This window comes from Saccostrea echinata, unplaced genomic scaffold, assembly GCF_033153115.1.
Source record: "Saccostrea echinata isolate AGI-Se365-2 ecotype Australia unplaced genomic scaffold, CSIRO_AGI_Sech_v1 ptg000029l, whole genome shotgun sequence".
NCBI lineage: Eukaryota > Metazoa > Mollusca > Bivalvia > Ostreida > Ostreidae > Saccostrea > Saccostrea echinata.
The window spans coordinates 41,522,334-41,544,355 of NW_026889778.1; the positions used below are offsets into that span (position 1 = coordinate 41,522,334).

The 22,022-nt window shown below is 32.2% G+C and overlaps 1 protein-coding gene across 2 annotated transcripts in view; it reads right to left on the reverse strand.

Moving 5' to 3' along the window:
* LOC133195950 (potassium voltage-gated channel protein Shal-like) overlaps positions 1 to 6,564 on the reverse strand; it is a 44,456-nt gene extending 37,892 nt beyond the window's left edge. The window contains exon 1 of one of the 2 annotated variants that reach the window (XM_061331934.1): positions 4,862 to 6,564. In XM_061331934.1, the coding sequence (XP_061187918.1) occupies positions 4,862 to 5,967 (1,106 nt within the window). In that variant the 5' untranslated portion in view covers positions 5,968 to 6,564. The remainder of the gene's footprint in view (positions 1 to 4,861) is intronic. The other variant, XM_061331935.1, reaches the window with a different exon arrangement.
* Positions 6,565 to 22,022: the final 15,458 nt, after the last annotated feature.

Here is a 22,022-nt window from a genome sequence, read left to right on the forward strand (position 1 = left end):
TGATGTAAGTTGCGTGTGCTACAAAATACCAATTTCGATTGGTTTTCATCAAAAATATAGCCATAGTATCTAACATTCCGTAATTAATTTCATTTAACGAAAGAATATTCGCAGGCAACTGCTAATGAAAGAATTAATCGCAAGAATTTCAACAAAGACAGACTCGGGTTTTTTTCCTTTGTCAACAAGTAAATCATTTTTTCATTTCTTGTTTCAAGACAGAACATATCATTTTCAGTTTGTAATTAGTGATTTGGGGAAACATAAGGTTGAATCTTCAGTTGATTGGGGGTGGGGTTGGGATTAGGTAATTACATGTATCTACATGGTATTATATCAAACTTTCGATAACTAAACAGTTGTATCCCATTAACATGTTTTGCAAAGACACATATTTAGAGGGTCTGTATTCGAAAAGAAAGAGCTTCAAGTCATGTATCATGTTGTAAATTTTTAATTTATTAGATGGAGGTAAATGCAGTCATGTTGTAAATGTTGCATTTACTCCATCTAGTAAATTCGAAATTTACAACATGATACAAAGCTAGACGGTAGGCTAAGGTTAAATCCCAGCATACCCTAATTATAGGGGATATTATCATTGCGAGAACTAATGTTGGCAAAATATTAGCAAGTTAAAAAATACTGCTTATACTTGAACAACTTTCCTAACAATATATTGAAGTACATTACCAGGCATTTATGCAAGATTTTAGAGATTGTATTTCCTATATCATCCCATTGAAAAATTACTTGAATTGTTTATATAACATTTTTTGTATATATCTTCCATAAGACATTTTGAAAGCAATTTAGAAATCATAAGATTAATAAAAGATTATTGATGTATTACGAGGAGATACAAAAACATATTCGAGGAACGTATCGCTAGACCTTAATATAACGTCAAAGAATCAAAGCTTCAATTTTCTATACAGCTATGCTGAAGAAAGCAAAACAATAAAATTATAGTAAAACCATGCCAAAATTCATGTATCCCATTTTTCTTATAATTTGCAGAGTAATGTACCAAAGGCCCTTTATCAATATTTTTAAAAAAGGAAAGGAAAAGAAAAGCGGGTAAAATGGGCTCAACAAACAGTTGCATACTCAACTCCTACGTGGACCATTATGAACAAGAAGGCGAGGCTAACGTCCGTTATTTCCGCTACAACTGCGGTAGATGATAGTTACATGGTAATTCAAAGGCAGACTGTTTGAAATGTTTTATTTCTTCTTCCATGACTAAAATCTATTAACTACTCGAGGTATCAGTTTTTATTGGGAACGTGAGTGGTTGTGTTATTTAAAAGCAATTATTGAGGTTTGTGAAGGTTGACCTAGATAAATGCCTTTCTATATTACTTCATCTATAAACTGATTCTGTACTTTTCTTGGACATGGACATAGAAGGAATAATAAACATGTAAGGAGGAAAAAGTGAATATATGATAGGAAATCGACAACCTACAACAATACCACCGTGCCCTCATTACAATGTTACGAAGGCGAAAAAAACTGTCATAAGCAATTCAGTGTTATTTACGATACCATGATAATAGTTCTCTCTCTCGCATTTAGTGTTAAAAATCAATAAAAATTAATAGAAATGATACTTAAACTCGGCGCTTTTGCGAGCTATTTGGCGAGGGAAAATAGAGTTCGAGTGTCCTTTTCATACCGAATCGCAAACAAAAACGAAACGAAAATCGTTTTATTCCGAACCCGAACAATATATTTAAGAGCTGAAATTAGGTTCTATGACCTTGAGGATGTTCTTCCAGTTTAGAGTCAATGCTCTAGATAACCCTGTTATATAAATCACAAAATTCCAGGGTATGAAATAAAAAAACCCCAATACGTAGAGAAGATATAGAAAATGTCCGAAGTACAAGCTTACATATTCTCGTAAAATTCTGTAATTTGAGTGTTCACTAACATGAAAATGGCTAAGGGTTGCTAATATCTTTTGTACAATAGTCACAACTGGGAAAAAAGGGTTACCATTAACTATTCGCGTTGGTGCATTCGATCAAACAAGTAAAGGAACTTATGGTTAATGACCGAAAGAGGAGTTTTATTTTTTGTTTTAAAATTACTTTTTAATTAATTTATAATACATGTCTCGAATTATCAATTTATAATACATGCCTCCAAAATATATTTCCATCACTTTTTTGTATTTGCAAATGTGTGATTATAATTGGATTTTAAATGAAAATGGTATACGTATGTTCAGTAAATACGTATGGATAGTAAGGTTACTGTAAAATGCTTATTTATGCAAAAAAGGGAAGTCTAAACTGAATAATTTTGAATACTATGAATATAATGCAAAGACTTGCAGGGTCACTGTACTCTTCATTTATATAACTGTTTACTTTAAGAAAACGAAAGACGAAAATGATTAAATTATTGTCCATGCAATTGTTTATCTAAACAATGATCATAGATGAATTCTGTAATGTAAAAAGAATAAAGCCCTAATATTGGCGACTTTTCAGTCAAAGAATAATGTTTTATATGATTACCTCTATATATTTTTGACCTGTCGTATTTTTTTTTATCTCTGAAAAAATCACAGTCTTCATTGTCCCATTGATGTATATATTTTAAATATCAATACATATATAACTTAATAAAACATAATATACTGAAATATTTCGGGTTGTAAAGATCCCTTTCATCACACAAGTAACGAACAATATATACTACATCTTATCGCAAATAATTACTGCTCCCCTCATTATAAGACCCTACATCACATTTTGTGTATCCCTAACGAACTGCAGATTCTGAACAATTTTCAAGGTAAACTCCTCGACGCAAACCATATGTTTCAGATTATATAAATAGACACGACATTCAATTATCCTAAGCGTTAATGAACACAGATGCAGTCTCCGATGCAAGACCGGGATCGAAAGGTCAGAATCGGCTCTAAAAATACCAATATATTTATGAATAATAAATTACAGCATTGCCTGATTAAAAGTGTCTATTGATACTCGTATCATTAATAAATCAATGACTACTCAATACATTGTGACCATGTTATCTATTTTTTAATTGATTGTGAAATTGTCATGAGCGTATCTTTTTCTATGAAGAATACTTGCTGAAAATATATACAGGCATTGCTTACTAGTGAGGTGTAATTGGAAGGGGAGTCTTATGCGCTTTTATAAAAATAAGACGATGATAAAAACTAAAAAGCATAAAACTGATTAGTAAAGAAATTGAACTTCAAAATATTATTTTAAATTTACTCTTCTTTATAAACCTGTTTAAAGAGTACACTTCCTTACAATAAACCAAAAGACTTGATTACTGTATTTAAATCCAAGAAATATTCCACCATTATATATAGCATTGTATACAGAACCATGTCTGTTTTCCAGACTCAATTTTTATATAAAAAAAATATGACAGAGATGTATAGGGTTATCTTGTAGATCACCATCATTGTATTTAAGATGGAGAAAATATAGTTATTTGCCTGCTGCTTCTGCCGACATAATACGACGTGTCGAGGTTGTAGGTCTTTTTATTTGTTTTTGCTGAGAATTACTTATCCAATATCGGCAAAATTAATAATGTATATTCTGATGCCACAATCATTGTTTGTTTTTCTCTGAAACACTGAACACCGGCCATTGAAGAACAATATCAGACGACGCCAAAGTCGAATGCTAATCGTTAAACAGGCCGCCTTTATATTCACTTTCTTACCAGCGTGTTCGAGTTTAAGAGAATCTTGAAAATGAATCGAACTGCTTCTACACCAAGTGCCTCAGATTTAATCTTTTTTTCTTTTTGTGCTTTGGTAATCTCGCAAGAATATTGGGGGTGTGTCTTTACGACTGATAATAGTTAATTAAAAACCATCATCGAATGTTCCCTCTGAAGTAAGCACGAAAATGAAATAAAAAGTTCTTTTTATATAATTGTTATGTAAAAATTGACTTATTTATTTCACCTCCATAGGTTATGTAAAAAAAAAAATTAATCACTTGCGTGTGGTTTACCTCGTAAACTTCTTTTTAAGAATTCTCGTCTTCTGCAAGACACATGACAAAAATAGTCTCTTTGCGGAAATCAATTTTGAACGAGTTTCTGAGCTGATAATTAGAATGAATAATTCTTTACGGATTAGAATGAATTAGCTTGTAGATATAGCTGATACATGAAGTGAGTTATAATGTTATACCCGCTTAATTTTCTCATTTAAAAAGGCATATAGGAATAAATTTATTCGACCCAATGTACAGACAGTTAATTAGCCTGGTTCTCTTCAAATGCTGACGACAAAATGCAAAATGCCCAAAATCGGAAAGACTGCTCTGAATATGATAAGAATATTATAGATCTCCGGGGGATCAGATGTTTTAAGTCTCCGGCGCTTGTCAATTCGATACTAAAAGCTTTTAGCTCTTTGCCTGAGCGAAGTGAAGGGCTGCCTCGACCGAAGACAAGACGCAGTATTCCGTTTGACTGGTCCTACTCACCTGTCGCATGTCACGAACTGGGATACAAAATTAAACAGGTATCTCTCTTATTGTAATCAATATAAGAAAAACGGCCTGCTCCAGACCGATTGTTTTGTCAATACATTGCAGGAATGCATAAAAAACACCCTGTCTCACCTAGTCAGGTAACTAAAGTAATTGACATAATTACAGCGTGTAATAGTAGGGGGTAGTGATTCCAATCATCGCCATCTGATGGACATAAATACGACATCGGCTTATATATCTTGTTTATACTGCTTACAGCGTACAGAATTCACGTGTAGAACAATAGCAGATAGTCATGCAATGTGGGTAATTGTGCCAAAACATATTGTTTATGCTGTACTTACCCTAGGGTTGTCATGGTTACGATGGTATACCAGAATGCCTCGGGAATACTTATGAATTTTGTGTCCTCCACATTTCTTTCGGCGTAAAACATCACTGTAGCAAAAATGATTATAGCCATGGTCAGTGAAAATAGAAGAAAGCCCAACTCACTTGCACAACTCTTAAGTGTATATCCTAGAATTCGTAAACCTTGTGAGTGGCGGGAAAATTTGAAGATCCTAAAAACACGAAATACTCGAAGCGTGACGAAAGCGCCACTGACGTCATCATTCTCAGTCATGACGAGTCCTATGTAATACGGAAGAATAGCCACAACATCAATGACGCTCATGACACTACGCATGAATTTACACCTGTCGGGTGCTGCATAAAGGCGAAGTAAATATTCGGCTGTAAAGATCATCACACAAGCTGTATCTAAACAGAAGAATGCTAATTCATATCGTTCCCCACACGCGGGGTTTTCGTGGGTACCCGGAATTAACCCACAGGGTATAGTTTCTGTAACGTTAGCCAACACAGATACGGCTATAAAGAAGCCCGTTACATAGTAAAAGACCAGGGCAGCGGTCCCAATGTGGGGATTTTCGAACCATCTCCACATTCGCTCCCTGAGATTAGCCACGGGTTCTAGGTGGCCATTTTCAGAGTTCTTGTCGTCAATTAGTCGTTCCTGATTTTCTCGTTTTCGGTCGCGATAATCTTCGTAACAACAGTCCCCAATGAGATCGGGAAGAATCCCAAAAAATGAAAGTTCCTCGTCATAAGCCGCAAGACATTCGTGTTTAGGGTAATGTAATTTTCCAGTTCGGTAGTAGTTCAGTATATGTCTGAAAAGTTCAGGGTCTCTGTCAAAGAAATAATCTTTACATTCTTCGTCGTAAAAGAAATCTTTTTCGTTAGAACCTAGAAGAGTATCAGGGAATTTTTCTAGTGTCGTCCGCCATACTTCAAAAACCCTCCCACTAACATTGATTGTGATTTTCTCATCCCCTCGCCTGTCTTCCTGTCGGACCATGGGAGGAGGGAGGGGATTTGAGGCGACGGGCACCCACCCAATCGCTGAGGCCCGGGCAAAAGGTAACCATGCTGCAACCGACGCCATTACGTTCCCCTTACTCGGTGAAAGAGACTCAAAATTTGGAAAGAAAACAATTTTGGATATTTAATTTGTTATAGTACAAGAGGTCATCCAGATAATGACCCTATCCAAAATAAACACCAAACATGACCACCTTACCATCTTACGCCCCGCCAACGTTTACGCACTGATCCATGTCAATTGCCGATTAAATCTTCCATTCAACCCGCACAAGTTTTACATATCACGTTCGTAGTATCCATATCACGTAGAATTACATGTAAAAATCCCTTCGTCTTAATTTGGCCTCCCAAAATGATCGAGGATTTAAACTTTATTCCGTGCTGAGAAGACGAGGAGGAGAATTCGCCTCCATCGCTGCGTGCCTTCGTTCTGCATACAATAGAAAATTCTGTTTTGTAGTTTCTGCCTCTCGTTACAACATACGGAACAACGCTGTGCTGTACAGACAGGCGATCGATATATCGCTCGTATACAATCAGGCGGGGTAGACACAATTAGTTCATCTTCAGGGAAGGGGAGTTAACTCACCTACCAACGTTTAGGAAGCCCCCCTTTCATGTTAAACCGAAGCACGTTTGGTTTGACATGTTTGATACTGCACCGGGTACAAAACTCAAGTGAAGGAGAGAGAGTGGTATTTTTAGACGCGTTTTCTATAATGCTTCGCTCAGTGCTTATGTACACGGTGGTGATATAGACCATTGATTTTTTCCACTATTATTTATTATTCGCTTGCTACGGAACATTTCGCTTCCCAATCAATATTTCAAAAAATGCACAAAACTGTATATAAGAATTCACCGGACAGACCATTGAAGCTGAAAAATATTGCCGTGAATACGGTCCCAGCGGGACATAATCTTCTACTGTGATTAAATATTAAGGAGATACATCAAATATTATACAGAAGCGTAAGTTCACCAACTATTTATCGAGGAAGCACAGATTCATATATATATACATCCCAGACCGATGATCTTAGTCAGCTGCAAGATTCGCACATTTTTAAATTGAATAGACGAAAATATTCAATAAAGCAAATTGTTTTCCGTACTTATTGATTTTGCTTCGTGTTGATTTCCCTTCGAACATTCGCTGGATCTATATTTCATAATAAAAGTATATAGTTCTCGGTAATGCAGCTACATGTTACTTTGAGACAGGAAGTACCATCTGCCCAAGGGGTGTACAAAATAGAAAATCGATACCGCAACAATTACTGGGTGATATCCGGAGAAACTCAAAGTCGTCCATATGTAGGTTTATATCTTTAATTGTTTCTACGCTGTACAACATTTGAATAGAATCTTAATCAATTTCGAGACCACCTGTCGAAATATCGATTTTCTATACATAAGTATCAATTTTGAGTTTCTAAGAAAATTCAATACTCTAGCACTGAAATTAAAGAGCAACATGAGAGTCAATATTTTTTGAATAAGGATTGGATTTAAGCAAATTAAAATCAATGCTGTCGATGACCAATTTTATATATGTATAACTGGTGAAGTTGTAAATATCGAGAAATCAACATAATTAACTTTCAGAGTTATCAAGAGAAAACTTTGAAATGTAAATAATATACATGTACGACTCGTGATCACGACACATCCCAAAGACATGATTCTCTAATCATTACAAAGTTGCGTCCTTCTCTTCCGTTGATCAAATTGTCTTCCTAAAAAAAGAACTGTAAATTATTTGTAATTGTTGGTGTAATAATTGACCATGTCTTTTGTGTTTGTTTGATACATAAATTAAGTACCAAAAAAAATCGTTTTCGTTGGGCTCGATGTTTATGTACATGCATTATAAACGAAAGAAAGCATCGGTGGGGTAAACAGGTCTCAATAAAATCAACAAACTTTTCATATATACCGCTTTTTCCGAGTACCCTGGTACTCGATCGGAAAATCGTCCGAGTAACCGATTATCAAATATTGACCGATTTGACATCCCTAATATATATATATATATATATATATATATATATATATATATATATATATATATATATATATATATATATATATATATATATATATATATATATATATATATATAACAGAAAAGCAATCTATGGTATGTCTTTTAAGTAAACTCACTCGCACAGTCAGTTAAACATGCTTAAACATCAAGAGCGTGTCAGCCATATGAATTATTTACAGTTGGCGTTCACTTTTTAAAATCCCACTGGAACCTTAAACAGGCTTTTGAATATATTCGATGGCGGGGGTGCCGATAAATGCTTTTAGTTGTATGTACTCATCGTCTCGCAGGGGAGACAATTATGTATAATCCTGCATGTACAATGAACACGAACACAGGCAAATCTAGAATAATTGATCAGCTGCAACCTAAAAACCTAGTGAATAAATTGAAGAAGTTTGAAATACTGCATACATTTTGGGGATATCAGTTTGAAATATACAGTAAATAGTTATTTAGTTTCAATTTAAACCATAAAATAGACTTTTGAAGCTGAAGATAACAACGTTATCAAGATAATTTTTCTAAGAGATTATTTGAATGTATATGCTTTTATGCACGCTTTTCGGTTTATGTAGTTAGTAATTGCTCATTATATCGAAATATTTTTTATGTATGAAGTATAAACTCTGAATTATTATAAGAAAAATGATGTTCTGTGAATAACTAAAAGTGCATACATGTACACAATTTTCAAGAAATGCAAGTACGTATGTATATAAATTATATACCGGTACATGAATATATACAGAAAATATGAGATTAGTTTATTAAAAATCAAAGATTATAATAATTAAAATAATAAATTTTAAATTCAACTTCAATACAATAATTAAGATTAGATCATTTTTGTTCATTTGACTGTTAGCTTTGCTTCATTATTTTACATTTATTAACTAGATTCGAAGGCTACATGCGATTTGTAAGACCCGAAAACCTATTGTTTGCCTAAGGCCGATAGGCAACAGTTAAGTTCAAGGGTTCTACATAACGCACTAGCCCGAGAACCCATGCCAGCAACTAAATGCTTTGTTTTACCTTTAAATAAAAAAAAAATCTGTCACATATTTAATTTGCACTTCCTTCCATATTTGCAATGCAGATGACGAACTTTTGATGTAAATTTTATTTACCCGCACTGCGGATTTAAGTCGTTCAATTCCTTAGCTGCATGCCGAACACCAACGAATTGGATTTTCCAAAATAAGCTGAAGATTAACGAAGTGTGAGTTAAAGTCATATCGGTTTTATATCTCAACGACCGGCCCGTCTTCGTATTTTTTAACACCTCAGTAAAAACTTGGGAAACGCTATAGGATTATATTTTTTTAAGAATACAATTATACATCAGAAAGAATTTTTAAAGGTTTAACAGAAAGTAATAATATTTCTCTAAATATTACATTGAAGGTGAAACACATAAAATATGGAAGGAATGATGTCTCAATTTTTTTTTCATATATGTTTGATGTCGCAATGATCACTTCATTTCCCAGTTTTAGTGATCTTTGCATGGGTGCATTGTTTTAGCCTAATCCCCGGGAATTTCATTAAAAATTAAACAAGAGATTGGATTCAATAAACAAAAAGAATAAGAAATAGTAATTTTTTTCCTACAGCTACTAGTAAAACATAGCATTCTTTGTTACATGTATGTGTGACTGGACTGGATCATACAATTCTTAAAAAGCATCTACATTTATCTCGCTTCAGAGAAATTTGCTGCATATTGATTGGCTAATAAAAACAGATCACGTGACGGTATGAAAGTATCCGAGCGGGGATGTTTTAAACAGTGGGCGCGGGATTCTGTTCTACGTGAATCTGTTCGTTGAAATTTATTGTTCGTATCTTTAACTGTGATAATGTTATACTGAGAATATATGATGTTCAATAAAACATATATTTTGAATTATATTTAAAACTGAACTCTAAACAAATCTTGTAAAGGTCTTCAGCGGGATAAATTCGTTACACAGTTTGGGACCTAATACACGGAGTCATTGGAGGGTGAGAAATGGAAATCCGTATAACTATAATAGGGACTCGGCTTTACCTCGCCCAAGAAGAATTTCCATTTCACACCCAGATGACTCCGTAATTAAGTCCCAAACTAACCGTGTCACTATAGTATACCCTCTTTTCAGAGAGCACAGATTTGTCTGCAACTTTGACCTACAATGATAGAAAGTTCAAACTGAACAAAGGAGTGATTTATTAGAAGATTTTCTACTTTAGTCGATGAAATAAACGCGTGAAATATGCAGGTGATAAGGTACCTAATATGTAATTTACATTTATAAAGTTGCTGTTTAGAAATATCCCGAAACCCTTTTTTAAAAGTGTTTTCTTCCTCTGTTGTAGGGAGTGATTTTATAAAGTAATCGATCTTATTATTTTAAGAATTGCCATTATAGATGAATCATATGTTATAATTCACAACATGGGTTGCATTTCTAACAATTATATTTAATTGCAAAAGAAATGATACTGTTCGGAATATAGGATATATACAAGTCTTGTTCATTAGGTATTTTAATTGGCTTGGGCTAAACATATCAAATATAATATCGTCCGTGCTGTTGGTCATATAAATAAACTTACTGACTGAAAACTAACATTCAGTAATTTGTTTTGGGCTTATACTCACGTTTTATTTCAGAAGAAGTCAAACATCAGGTCCAATTGAAAAATACATTTCTACTGATTTCTTTAATTAGAATAAGACAAGAAAAATTACATATCTGTCATAAAAATTTTTCATACATATAGTAACAGGGAATGCATTTTGACATATTTATTATGCATGCAAAAGTTGAAATGGATCGATCTCAATAATTGACCATCTATTTAAATCGATCAAAACCGAAGCCAGGTATTGATTAGAGCATACTAAGTTATCTCGCACGCTATCCAATTAGGTTTGTATTTTCTAGATGTACAGTATTTATCGACATCAATAATTCAAGATTTCGATCTTGTTTAATTGAATTTCGAAGCACTACTCCAAATTAAAAAAAAAATCCTCTTCTTATTTTGCAAACAAGTGATTTGAAACCAAAGTCAAGCTTAGGTTTTACAAACTGGGAAAGAATTGAAATAAACTATCAGTGTCAAATCACTGTATGGGAATATTCAAATTCGAATAAATATCTATTTAAATGATGCATTTTAGAATTTAATATAATACATGTAATTTTATCTTCAATCAACTTAAAGATGATGCATGGCAAACAAACTTAGATGAATTTACTTTAAAAAAATCAATAACTGCATAATCCAAACAATATATATATTTATAGAAGATTATATGAATTATATATTCATAAGATTAAATTTTATTCGTTTCTGAGAATGAAAAAGCACTCTTGACGCCACGTTGCGCTACTTTCCTATATTGAGGTGAAAGATTTATTGACAAAGTGTCATATTGAAACACTGTTGTATCGTTCATTTTATCTTTCAACCGAGAAAATGTACTTATTATTTTATTTTAAGCAACTGCGAGAAATGATGGATTAAAGATGAACAAGAGAAAAGAAAACAAACTGCCAAAATGAGGTATATTCGACGACATATGGTATTTGACAAAAAAATGTACGAATGAGCTCCTTAAAAAGCCAATTTAAAAAGATGTCACGTGAAAATGATTTAAAACTAAAACTATGTTCGTCCTTATTAACGCGCATTCAAGAATATTGTGCCTAATGCTAAAGCGACAAAGGACAAGGTATGGTAACGACCGAATTTGGCCCCTTGTTTCTTATAAAAATCAGAACACAGCTAAATAAAATTGTGAAAGTTTGCAGTTAAGAACTTTAAATTATGCTTCTTTTGAATTCTACACTTATTTCAATTCAAAGCTTGCATGGAAGCCACAGGAGGGCGCCAAAGTAAGACATTTTATCGAATTTCCTCAATTCTGAATGAATTTCAACAAATTTGAGATGCAGCAGCTTGCCTTTATGAGATTTTTATACACAGAATAAACATGTATAAATTTGGTATATAGGCAAGTTTGTGTTCGTATTTTCTGAAATAAAATGTGCTTTTAAATTAACGAAAATTTGCGTAAAAAGAGGAAATTCGGGACTTGTCATAGTTTGTGACCTTTATTATCCCATAATCTAAGATCAATACTCATTTGTTTACAGGGATGGCAACAGGTTTTTAATGATGAACTCCATGTTGCATCGTTCTAAGAGACAATCTAAACCAGGGGCCAAATGGGGGTCCTACTCTATTTTGTCCTTTTTGAAACGTGGTTTGTCCAATTTGTATCAATTCTTATTTCTATTTCAGGTTTGAGTGTATGATGTTCTACAATAACTATAGCATAGTTATAGATAATATCTGATATTTTCCATATTTAAGGTAGAAATAAGTATATATTTGAGGAGAGGACTACCTAATATTTTTAAACTTCTGTCCAATCCCTTTGACATATTGTCAATAAAATATGTTCAAAACTACATGTTGACAGTTCGGTCTTGATACATGTATGTCATATACCTTCTTTTCAAAAGATGTTAAACAGATATCTTATGAATACTGAATGGGCAACGCTGCACCATTCGAGAATCCCACAAAAAAACATAACTCTATCGAGTAAGCACCGAAAATAAGACAACAATTTATCCAAGTCTTACGGCACATGCTCGATATTTTCTCGTAATGCCCAACGGATCTTTTGGTTAATTAGTTGTAGATTTTGGCGCGAGTTCCAGGTCTTGATGATGACGTCAAACTACATCTTGTAGTGATTCCTTTTCACGAGAAGTGTCACTTCGCATTTTTTCTGACAAGCCCTACTCTGTCGATATTCTATGAAATGCGTTACTATTATCTATCAACTAGGATTATTAATTTAATACCACTAGAAGCCCTAAGCAGTCTCTAGCTCTTCAACTCTTATTTCAGGGGTTTTCTTGGATGTGACACAACTGCACTTTACATATGATAGCCTGCTGGAAACCTGTTGGATCTAAATATTTGCGTTTCCGGCCAATAACGAATTTTACGAAGGGTTTAATTGATATATATATATTACAATGCAAAAGAAATGCACCAGCGGAATTTGAACTTCTGTCGTTCGCCATTAGCTTACAGCTGCGTTTTCGAGAGAACAATTAGCATTACATCTTTATTGTCTACATGCCTAAATAGCTGTGCGCTAGGCTTCAAGGCTATGTTTGTAATTGTTCACTTAGTAATGTATCTTTATTTTATCTGTACAAGTTTTTTTTTTCAAACATACCGCCGAACAGCCTAGAATTCTTAGGACAGTTTTCATCCAAGTAAAAATGACAATATACTAAAAGTTAAATAACTATTGAACAGCATCGCATGGAAATATGAAGGGTTTCAGGTGGCCAATTCGGAAGTGATAGTCTACCATTACCATTTTATTGAATAGAGACATATAACGGGCGAGCAAATCAATTATTATTCCAAAAATAGTAAACACTTTGGTGCATCAATAATATGTGTCCGCGAGTTTCAAATTCGTGCTCTTTAGGATTTTAAGGCTTTATGAGCTACATGCAATATCAGAATTTGATCTTTCCACATAGACAAAATCGCGATGTTAGAGGACTCGCATAATCATTACACAGTTGGCATGATCTGGTCCATGGATCATGAAGCAGTCTTAGAATTAATGATAGGAAACTCAATTTTTTACCTCCTTTTGAAGAGTTCCAATTTTAATAACATTTTAAATTTTATTTGTTTCCTATATGTTTAGATAATGTATAGTTTCTGGTTTTTTCCTATACTGCAGGACCAGTGAGGTCACGTGATACCAAGGAAAATATTTACATTTGCTATATTTTTCAACTTAACCAACTGTGAAATTGATTGAACATAACATACACGGAGAAAATGGACACTAAAGTGACGTCAAATTGAGGCTACAGAGACATTTATTAAAATACATGTATATATAACGATATAGGGCAGCGAGAAATTCAAACATTGAACATATTTATGGTGCGTGTAAACATGTACAATATATGTAAAATGTAAATATAAGGAATGTTTTTAAGTTTAGTGTGAATTATTGGTGTGTAAGTCACACAGACGTTTCACGTAGGCATATTTTTCATGAAGCGCTAGCGCACTTCATAAAATATGCCTGTACGTGATAAGTCTACGTGATTTACACACCAATTACTTACACAAAACTTTAAAAAAAAACATCCCTTAAATGCAACTATATAAATCCATTTATATGTGTCACGAAATGATGAGTTTACAATGTACATGTTTTCTACATTCCAAAGACGAATACATGTATAACCTTATTTTGGCAGCCAAATCATGTTAATTGGATATAGTAGAAAGTTTGTTTGTTTGTTTGTTTGTTTTCTTATGCCGGAAAATTTAAATCGTAAGAGGAATGGACAGAAGATTCATTTACTTGAACAGTAAAAAATAGAGAGAGAGTGTGTGTGTGTGACTGTGTGTGAGAAAGAGAACTTGAAACCTAACGGCCGGACAGATAGTACTTGACAGGGATGGGGTCAATTACTTTAAAAAGTAATTAATTAAATTACAATTACTTTGACTTTTTCTTCAATTAAATTACAGGCTTTCTAAGACATGTAATTAATTAAATTACAATTACTTTGCAAAGTAATTAATTAAATTACAAATTACATTTCTAATTTTTTTGAAAATTTTTATAATCCTTGTCAATGAATATAAAACATCCTTTATTTGTATATAAGCTCAGCCTCTGCACAAACAGTACAAGAAATAATAGGCTATAGGCATTGTGAATCATTCTGGTTTAATATATAACATTTATTTACAAAACAATAAGAATCTCTTAAAGAACTATCCGTGATCAGTTTGATGCAGTTTCCACCACACAAAACCTACATGTACACAAATTGCATGGCTTATGACTTAAAGTGAGTATTTGGCTTAAAGTGAGTATTTTAACAGAGTGAAAATGAGTCGCAACTGTACAGCTGTAACCCCCTCAAATTAAATATTTCCTTTGAAGGTAACCTGAACATCCTAAATTGCTATTTATTTTGAACAACTTTACTTCATAAATCAGAATTGCACAGATAGAAAATTCATTCATAAAAATCTGTCTAGATAATTATCAAATTGAAAGTTTTTCTTTTCTAAAGCTAGCGGAGCATTTTAAATTGAAATAATTATATTCATTGGCTTTGTCTTCTAAATCATGGAATGAATATCTCTTTAGAGGAGTTGATTTGTTTTGATTGCAATTTAAAGCTGTGATCTGGAGGGCAATTATCTCTTCCCAACAAGAGAGAACTTAATTGATGACACACACCTTCTTTTTCTTTATTATTGATCAAACAACAAAGATTGAAATATAATAAATGTATGTGTGTTTCATTGCTGAATAGACCTAAGAAGGGTGGTTCAAAATTCATATTTATAAACATAGATCAAAAAATTTAAAATTTACATAATGATTAGAAAGAAACTAGTTTTATTATCAAGCCAATCATTTAATTATTTTTTTGTAAGCATTTTAAAACCTAAGATATTGTATAATTGAAGGATAAAGGATATGTTTAACAATAAAATAAAAACCAGTAAAATGAGGAGGTAGTGGTGACGCTATATCATAAATATATCATGAAGGTGTATTATATAAAGAAATTGAATGTAATTGAAATTACATGGTATTTTTTCAGTGTAATTAATTAAATTACAATTACAAGTAATTGAAAAAATTCTCAATTACAAATTACTTCCAATTACTTCAAAAAATGTAATTAATTACAGTCAATTACAATTACTTTTTTCAATTACCCCATCCCTGGTACTTGATAATACAATAAGACCACTTAATTATTTTACTTTAGGGATGAACAATGTCAGTATCTGAGTTATCTATACGATATCAATATCTGAGTTACCCTCTCCCCCTCCCCATCCTTTCCCCATTCCCATCCGAAACTGAGAGACAATTCAGAAATAAAGTTAAAAAGACAGATTTTTTTTTAACCCTTGTCTTTTTACGGAAGCCCATCTCGGACGTATCAAAAATATTTTTGAATTCGATATAACAAATTGTTGAATTTGTTACAACAAATTAAATTTGTTATAACATATTTCTTGAATTCTTTATAACGAATTAAATTTGTGATAACAGATTTGATGAATTGGTTATAACAAATTCAATAATTTGCAATAACAGATAAAATTTGTTTAAGCGGATTCTAAAATTTGGTTTAACGAATAAACTTCGTTTAACGAATTCAAAAGTTTAAGATAACGAATAAAATTCGTTCAATTGAAATCGACATTTATAGTCTAAAGAAAAATATGTATGAATTCGATATAACGAATTGTTAAAATTGTTGAATTTGTTATACATGTAACGAATTTAATTTGTTTTATCATTTTTTTTTAATTCGTTAAAACGAATTTGATCTGTTAAAACAAATTTGTGTCGTTATAAAGAATTCAAAAATTTGTTATAACGAATTAAACCCGTTTTAACGAATTCTAAAATTTGCAATAACGAATTATATTCGTTTAAACGAATTTTATAATTCGTTATATCAAATTCATTTTTATTTTTCCATAGAAGCTAACTGTCGAATTTGATTAAACGAATTTTATTCCAGATAACAAATTTAAAGAATTTGTTTACATGAATCAAATTCGTTATAGCAAATTTTAGAATTCGTTTAGTTGAATTTAATCTGTTATAACAAATCTTTAAATTCGTTATAACGATTTCAACTAATCTGTTCTAACAAATTTAATTCGGTATAACGAATGAAAAAAAAAATATAACGAATTAAATTCGTTATTATAATAACAAAGTCGACAATTCGTTATATCGAATTCAAGGATATTTTTTGATAGGTCCTAAATGGCCTTCCGTACGAATGGGATTCGTTTAAAGGAATTCAATTCATTCTACTAAATTAAAAAACGTGACAATTCGTTATATCGTATTCAAAAATATTTGTTGATAGGTCTTAAATGGGTTTCTTGGTCTTTTAGTCGTAAATTAAGAAAATAAATCATAATATCAAACATTTGTATTGATTTCTTACAAAAAATGGTATTTCAATACCAAAATCTATTTCATAAATACTACTCAAGATCTCCATTTCTGAAAACAAATAATTTTCGCCCGAGTGGCGCAGTGTAGTTGGAGCGTTTCCTCTAGAGTAGATCCTTACGTCACGGGTTCGAATCCCACTGTGGGACTTGGAGACCGGTCCGTATAAATCGAGTTCCCGTGTCGCAGTAGGTGCTGGCACGAAAAAGATCCCTCACTGCTCATTGGCCCTTGAGTGCCGAGTATAGGTCTAAATTTGCAGCCCTCCGCCGGCAGGTGGTGGTGTCTCCATATAGGTGAAAAATTTCAAACAAAACAACAAACAAAAAAGGAAGAAATAATTTGATTTATTGTAATGAACCTTACAAATTTTCCATCAAATCTCCTAAACATCTGAATCAAATTCATCCATAAGTACTATACATGTATGTACAAGGTAGTCTTGTGTAAAGGGGATAGCTTTTACTAGCATCAAGTGGAAAGGTTCTTTTCATCGGAATGCACAAGAAACTAATTAAATAGAGTTGGATCATTTTTTTTTAATTCTTAAATCAATGATTCATAGAGACGTGATGTATATAAGCTTGTAAATTTCGAATATTCTCGTTCTTAATTAGCACCCGTTATTATCAGGTATTAACCTCAATATTGGTTCAATATTCTAAAGAAATATCTTATAAGGGGAAGAAATTATAATAGGGTCCTCATCTAAAAAAAATAAGTAGACTGTAGTACAACAATGACAATCATATTCTGTATATCATTATAATAGTTTTTACATGCCTAGACCATCGGGGATTGTTGTTTTGACAGGGGGTCTGAGTACAAATATATATATTTTTTAAATCTTGTAATATCTTTTCAGAGAGAGAAGCAAGGCTTCCATTAACAATTGAATAAGAAGCATCCTCGTATTGGCCGACTCAAAGTCTGATCAATTCGATGTCTCTACTTCTACGAAAGGGCCACAGTAGGTGCCCGAATTGTTACAAAAATTATATAATTTAGAAAAAAAGACATTAAAAGCATTCTCTTCCAAAACAGCAAGACTGCCATTTTCAAATCAATGTTCAAACATCCTCATAGAGTGACAAACCTACGTGTATATTATTCAACACAATGCCCCCTGTTGTATGAAAACAAACAATACACACGAGGGGTTGTTAAATTTTAAAAATTTCAGAAACAGCCCTCATGGGAATAATGTTTAACGATTTCGAGGTTGTTAGAATTAGAAAATGTATATATACGTATCCATGCAGACATTATGTCAGTTTAATTTTCATGTGCTCTACCCTAAATTTTACCAAAATGCTTAACGAACTTAATGAAAAATGTAATTTCTAAACGAATTTTAAGAGGAAATACATGTGTATATGGTTTTTTAATTGAATTTAGAAAAGGATTAAATTATATCACATACATAAACGTTATAAGGTGATATCGTGAGCTATATATAAAGTTGATAATGATGTATTTGACTGTATAAATTGTTTTGTTACTCAATTCAGTTGAAAGAACTTCTTTATACAATCAAATGCACTTTTCTCCCACAAAAAAAAAAAAAAAAAAAAAAAAAAAAAAAAAAAAAAAAAAAAAAAAAAACAAGTATGAGTTTTTTCCTCCAAACTTTACACCTGAATAGGGAATGGTACCTCAAACCAGCCTTAATGAATGAGAATGTGTGCTTCTATATTTTTATGGAATAGTTTAAATTATGCATGCATTTACAGTGCATGGAGATTCTATATGTTATTTAATGAATCCAATGGGAGTTGTTTTCTTTTAATTTCATGGTTATAAATTTACATATTGAATGCCTTTCATATCAAAACATGAAGAAATGCGTCAATTCCCTATCAATTTTTATACTGAGTATTTCAATTTTGCTATCAAGGACATTGGATACTCAACAAATTAAATGTTACAGAAATTTTAAAAGCATTTTTATAGGTTTTATTTTAATTGCTGCTTAAACAAATACATGTATATAGTTATAATAAAGTTTCTTTTTAAAGCCATTCTCAATGGATACTCCTCAAGATTTAAAATTTGAAATCTATATGTATATTGTAATTAAAAACAAATGTATTTATGAAAGGATTGAAATCCTTCAAGATTTTCTGATTGGCGTATATTTCATGTATTTATGATTGGTTTACATTGTTGTATAATCGGAAGTTAGGAAATCCAGAGTATTCAAAGAATAAAAACCTAATTTACACAATGCTTCAAGTACTAAGTATTTATAATTCTATTTATATTTATGAAGTAAACTGCACTGAACAATAACACACTAAAAATACCAAGGACTTGTAATTTATTACAGCGACGATTAAATTAATGAAATATGGGGATATCGAACAATAATTAATCCCAAAAGTCCATTGAAACAATACAAATAGAGAGCAGAGCAAACATGGACCTCTAAAAACATCAGAGGTGGGACCAGGTGCCATGGAGAAGTAAGCATCCTTTGTCGACCGATCACATCCGCCTTTTGCTCCTTGTCATGATCGGGCAAACGGAAGAATCCATAGACAATTCGGTGTGTAAATATAATGGCCTGACAGTTAGTATGAAGAACGTCAGTCAGCATTTGACTTAATAGATTGTACTTGCTGACAAGGTCATTGTATCGACCATATATAGAACTTGCCAAAAGTTGACTTCAAAGGAAAATGTTGATATCTTTGTTTCATTAACTTGTGTGTCAATAGTTTTATAACTTGTTCGTACATAGAAGTAGAACATGCTCTTGCGTATCGAATCAACTGGGAGACTTAAACCCCATAAGTAGGAAAGCTACATAAATACGGGAAGTTGACGATAGAAAAGTTGAAGTCATCACGTTTATCATTATTGTCATAAAATAAATATTCATTAAACTTTGAATCCGATATTAAAGCTTCCTTCTTGACTAAGACGGTGTCCATGAGTCATACAATGAAAAAAAGGTAAGTCAATATATAAGTAGTATTGTAGTATAGTATAAGTATTGACATTCAGTTATTAAATATTTGTTATCTCTGATTGTCATTTAAAATTAGATTTAAATCTTAACATTATTGCCTTCAACCATGTTAAAGTGGTCATTATTTGACATAGGGATGCTGCCGTCGTGTTAATTTTACAATAATTTTACAATTTGTAGTCATCTAGATCTCTCTAGAAAGACTTCTTCTATGAATATTTCTATGGTTAACTTTGGCCTCCTCTTGCACTTAATTCAGGTTTCGGGCCCAAAAATTAAGATAAAATAAAATCTCCAGCACACAAGGAAGCCCAGAAGTGTTTTGTCATTTCTGTCCCAGGTTGAACAAACATGACTTCCATTTATCATATGATGTTTTAAGGTAAGTGACTTTGGCCTGTAGCTGTTCAGAACAGGTCAACAACATTCAACGATTTCATATGACGCACGGAAAAGGACCCTACGTGACTCTGATGACCTAATTAATACTTGGAAAATCATATATAGCCTTTGGCTTTTGGGGGAACAAAATCAGATGTTTTTATTATGTGTGGATAATTAATTGTCAAAGATTTCATATTACTTGCGGTAGGTATAAGGAGATGCCTAAAACCCCTTTTACATGGATTTCTTCAACAGAAATCAAGACACTGTATCGGAATGGGAACATACATATACCCTGTATTTAACATAACGTAAATTGGTTTTAATGTAATCAATTTTGATCTACTTCAACCAATGGAATTTGGAAGCACTATTTTTCCCTCCTAAATACATCAATACATGTACACTGTATAGTATTTCCATCCACCAGACAATCAAATCTTTGTCTGGTCGATTGTAATCATATGGCTTTTTATTAAATTCGCTTCAGTAAATTGTTTTTTCCAAAACTATCCCATTTATTTTGTAAATGGAACTTTACAGAATGATCCTTGGTGCCTTCCATTGTATCGCATTTCACAGCAACTTTCAGACATATTATTTTTGCCAACTCATACACTGCATTACAATTATTTTTCATTCTATTTACAAAGTATCCTTCCAATCCTGAAAAACTAAGTGAAAATAATACCAAAACATATTTATTATTTTTTTTATTTTAACCTTTATTTATTTATTATTGACATCCTATGAAAATCAAAGATGATTATATTGAAATCCGACATAAGACATTAAATATCCTATTCCTCCACTGAACTGAGTAAACTCTTTCTGAATACATTTCGTTGTATAATATATATGTATTTCCATCTGCTTAATAAACCCAAAACAAAAAAAAATATATCGAAAAAAACTATTTGGGAAAAATTTAAATACCATGGTAGAAATGCTTCATATTTCACAGAAAGATGAATCTTTATTGATGGCACATATGGAAACCTGATGCTAAATTTGAGCACAGATGGCAAAGAATAAAAAAAATAGTTTACATATATTTGTACATGATGTATTCGAAATATGACAAAGGCAAAAAATGTCATCTACTTTTTAATTGAAAACTAAATTGTTAGCAAAAGGATACAAATTTTTAAAATAGAAATGGTTCAGTGTAGGTCTCGGTGCTGTGCTAGAACGTAATTTATGGTTAAAATACAAAAAAAGACAGGATCCAACATAAACCAGTATTGTTGGAATTGCTCAACATTTGTTTTGCAGGAATATAGTTGTTTGTGTGCTACAGTATAATTATACAGATTTCCCCCAAAGTAAGGATGCAGATTTAAAACAAACCCCTCGGTGTTGTTTCCACAGTACAGAATAAAAATAATTGATTTAAATCGGGTAGCATAATTTTCTTCTGTTCTCATAAAACCCATTTGCACTTTTCTAGAACATATGTAGATACTATCAACATGCACTGAATTATCTTTTTTCTCGGTCATTGAGTAGAAAATGTTTTATTACAGTTTCAAGAATTAAAGCAATGCAAAATCTCTTAAGTATTTTAACTTTACTTGAAATCTACCAATCCCTTTTAGAATATTTTTTCTCTCTATAGTTAGACAAACTTCCTAATAT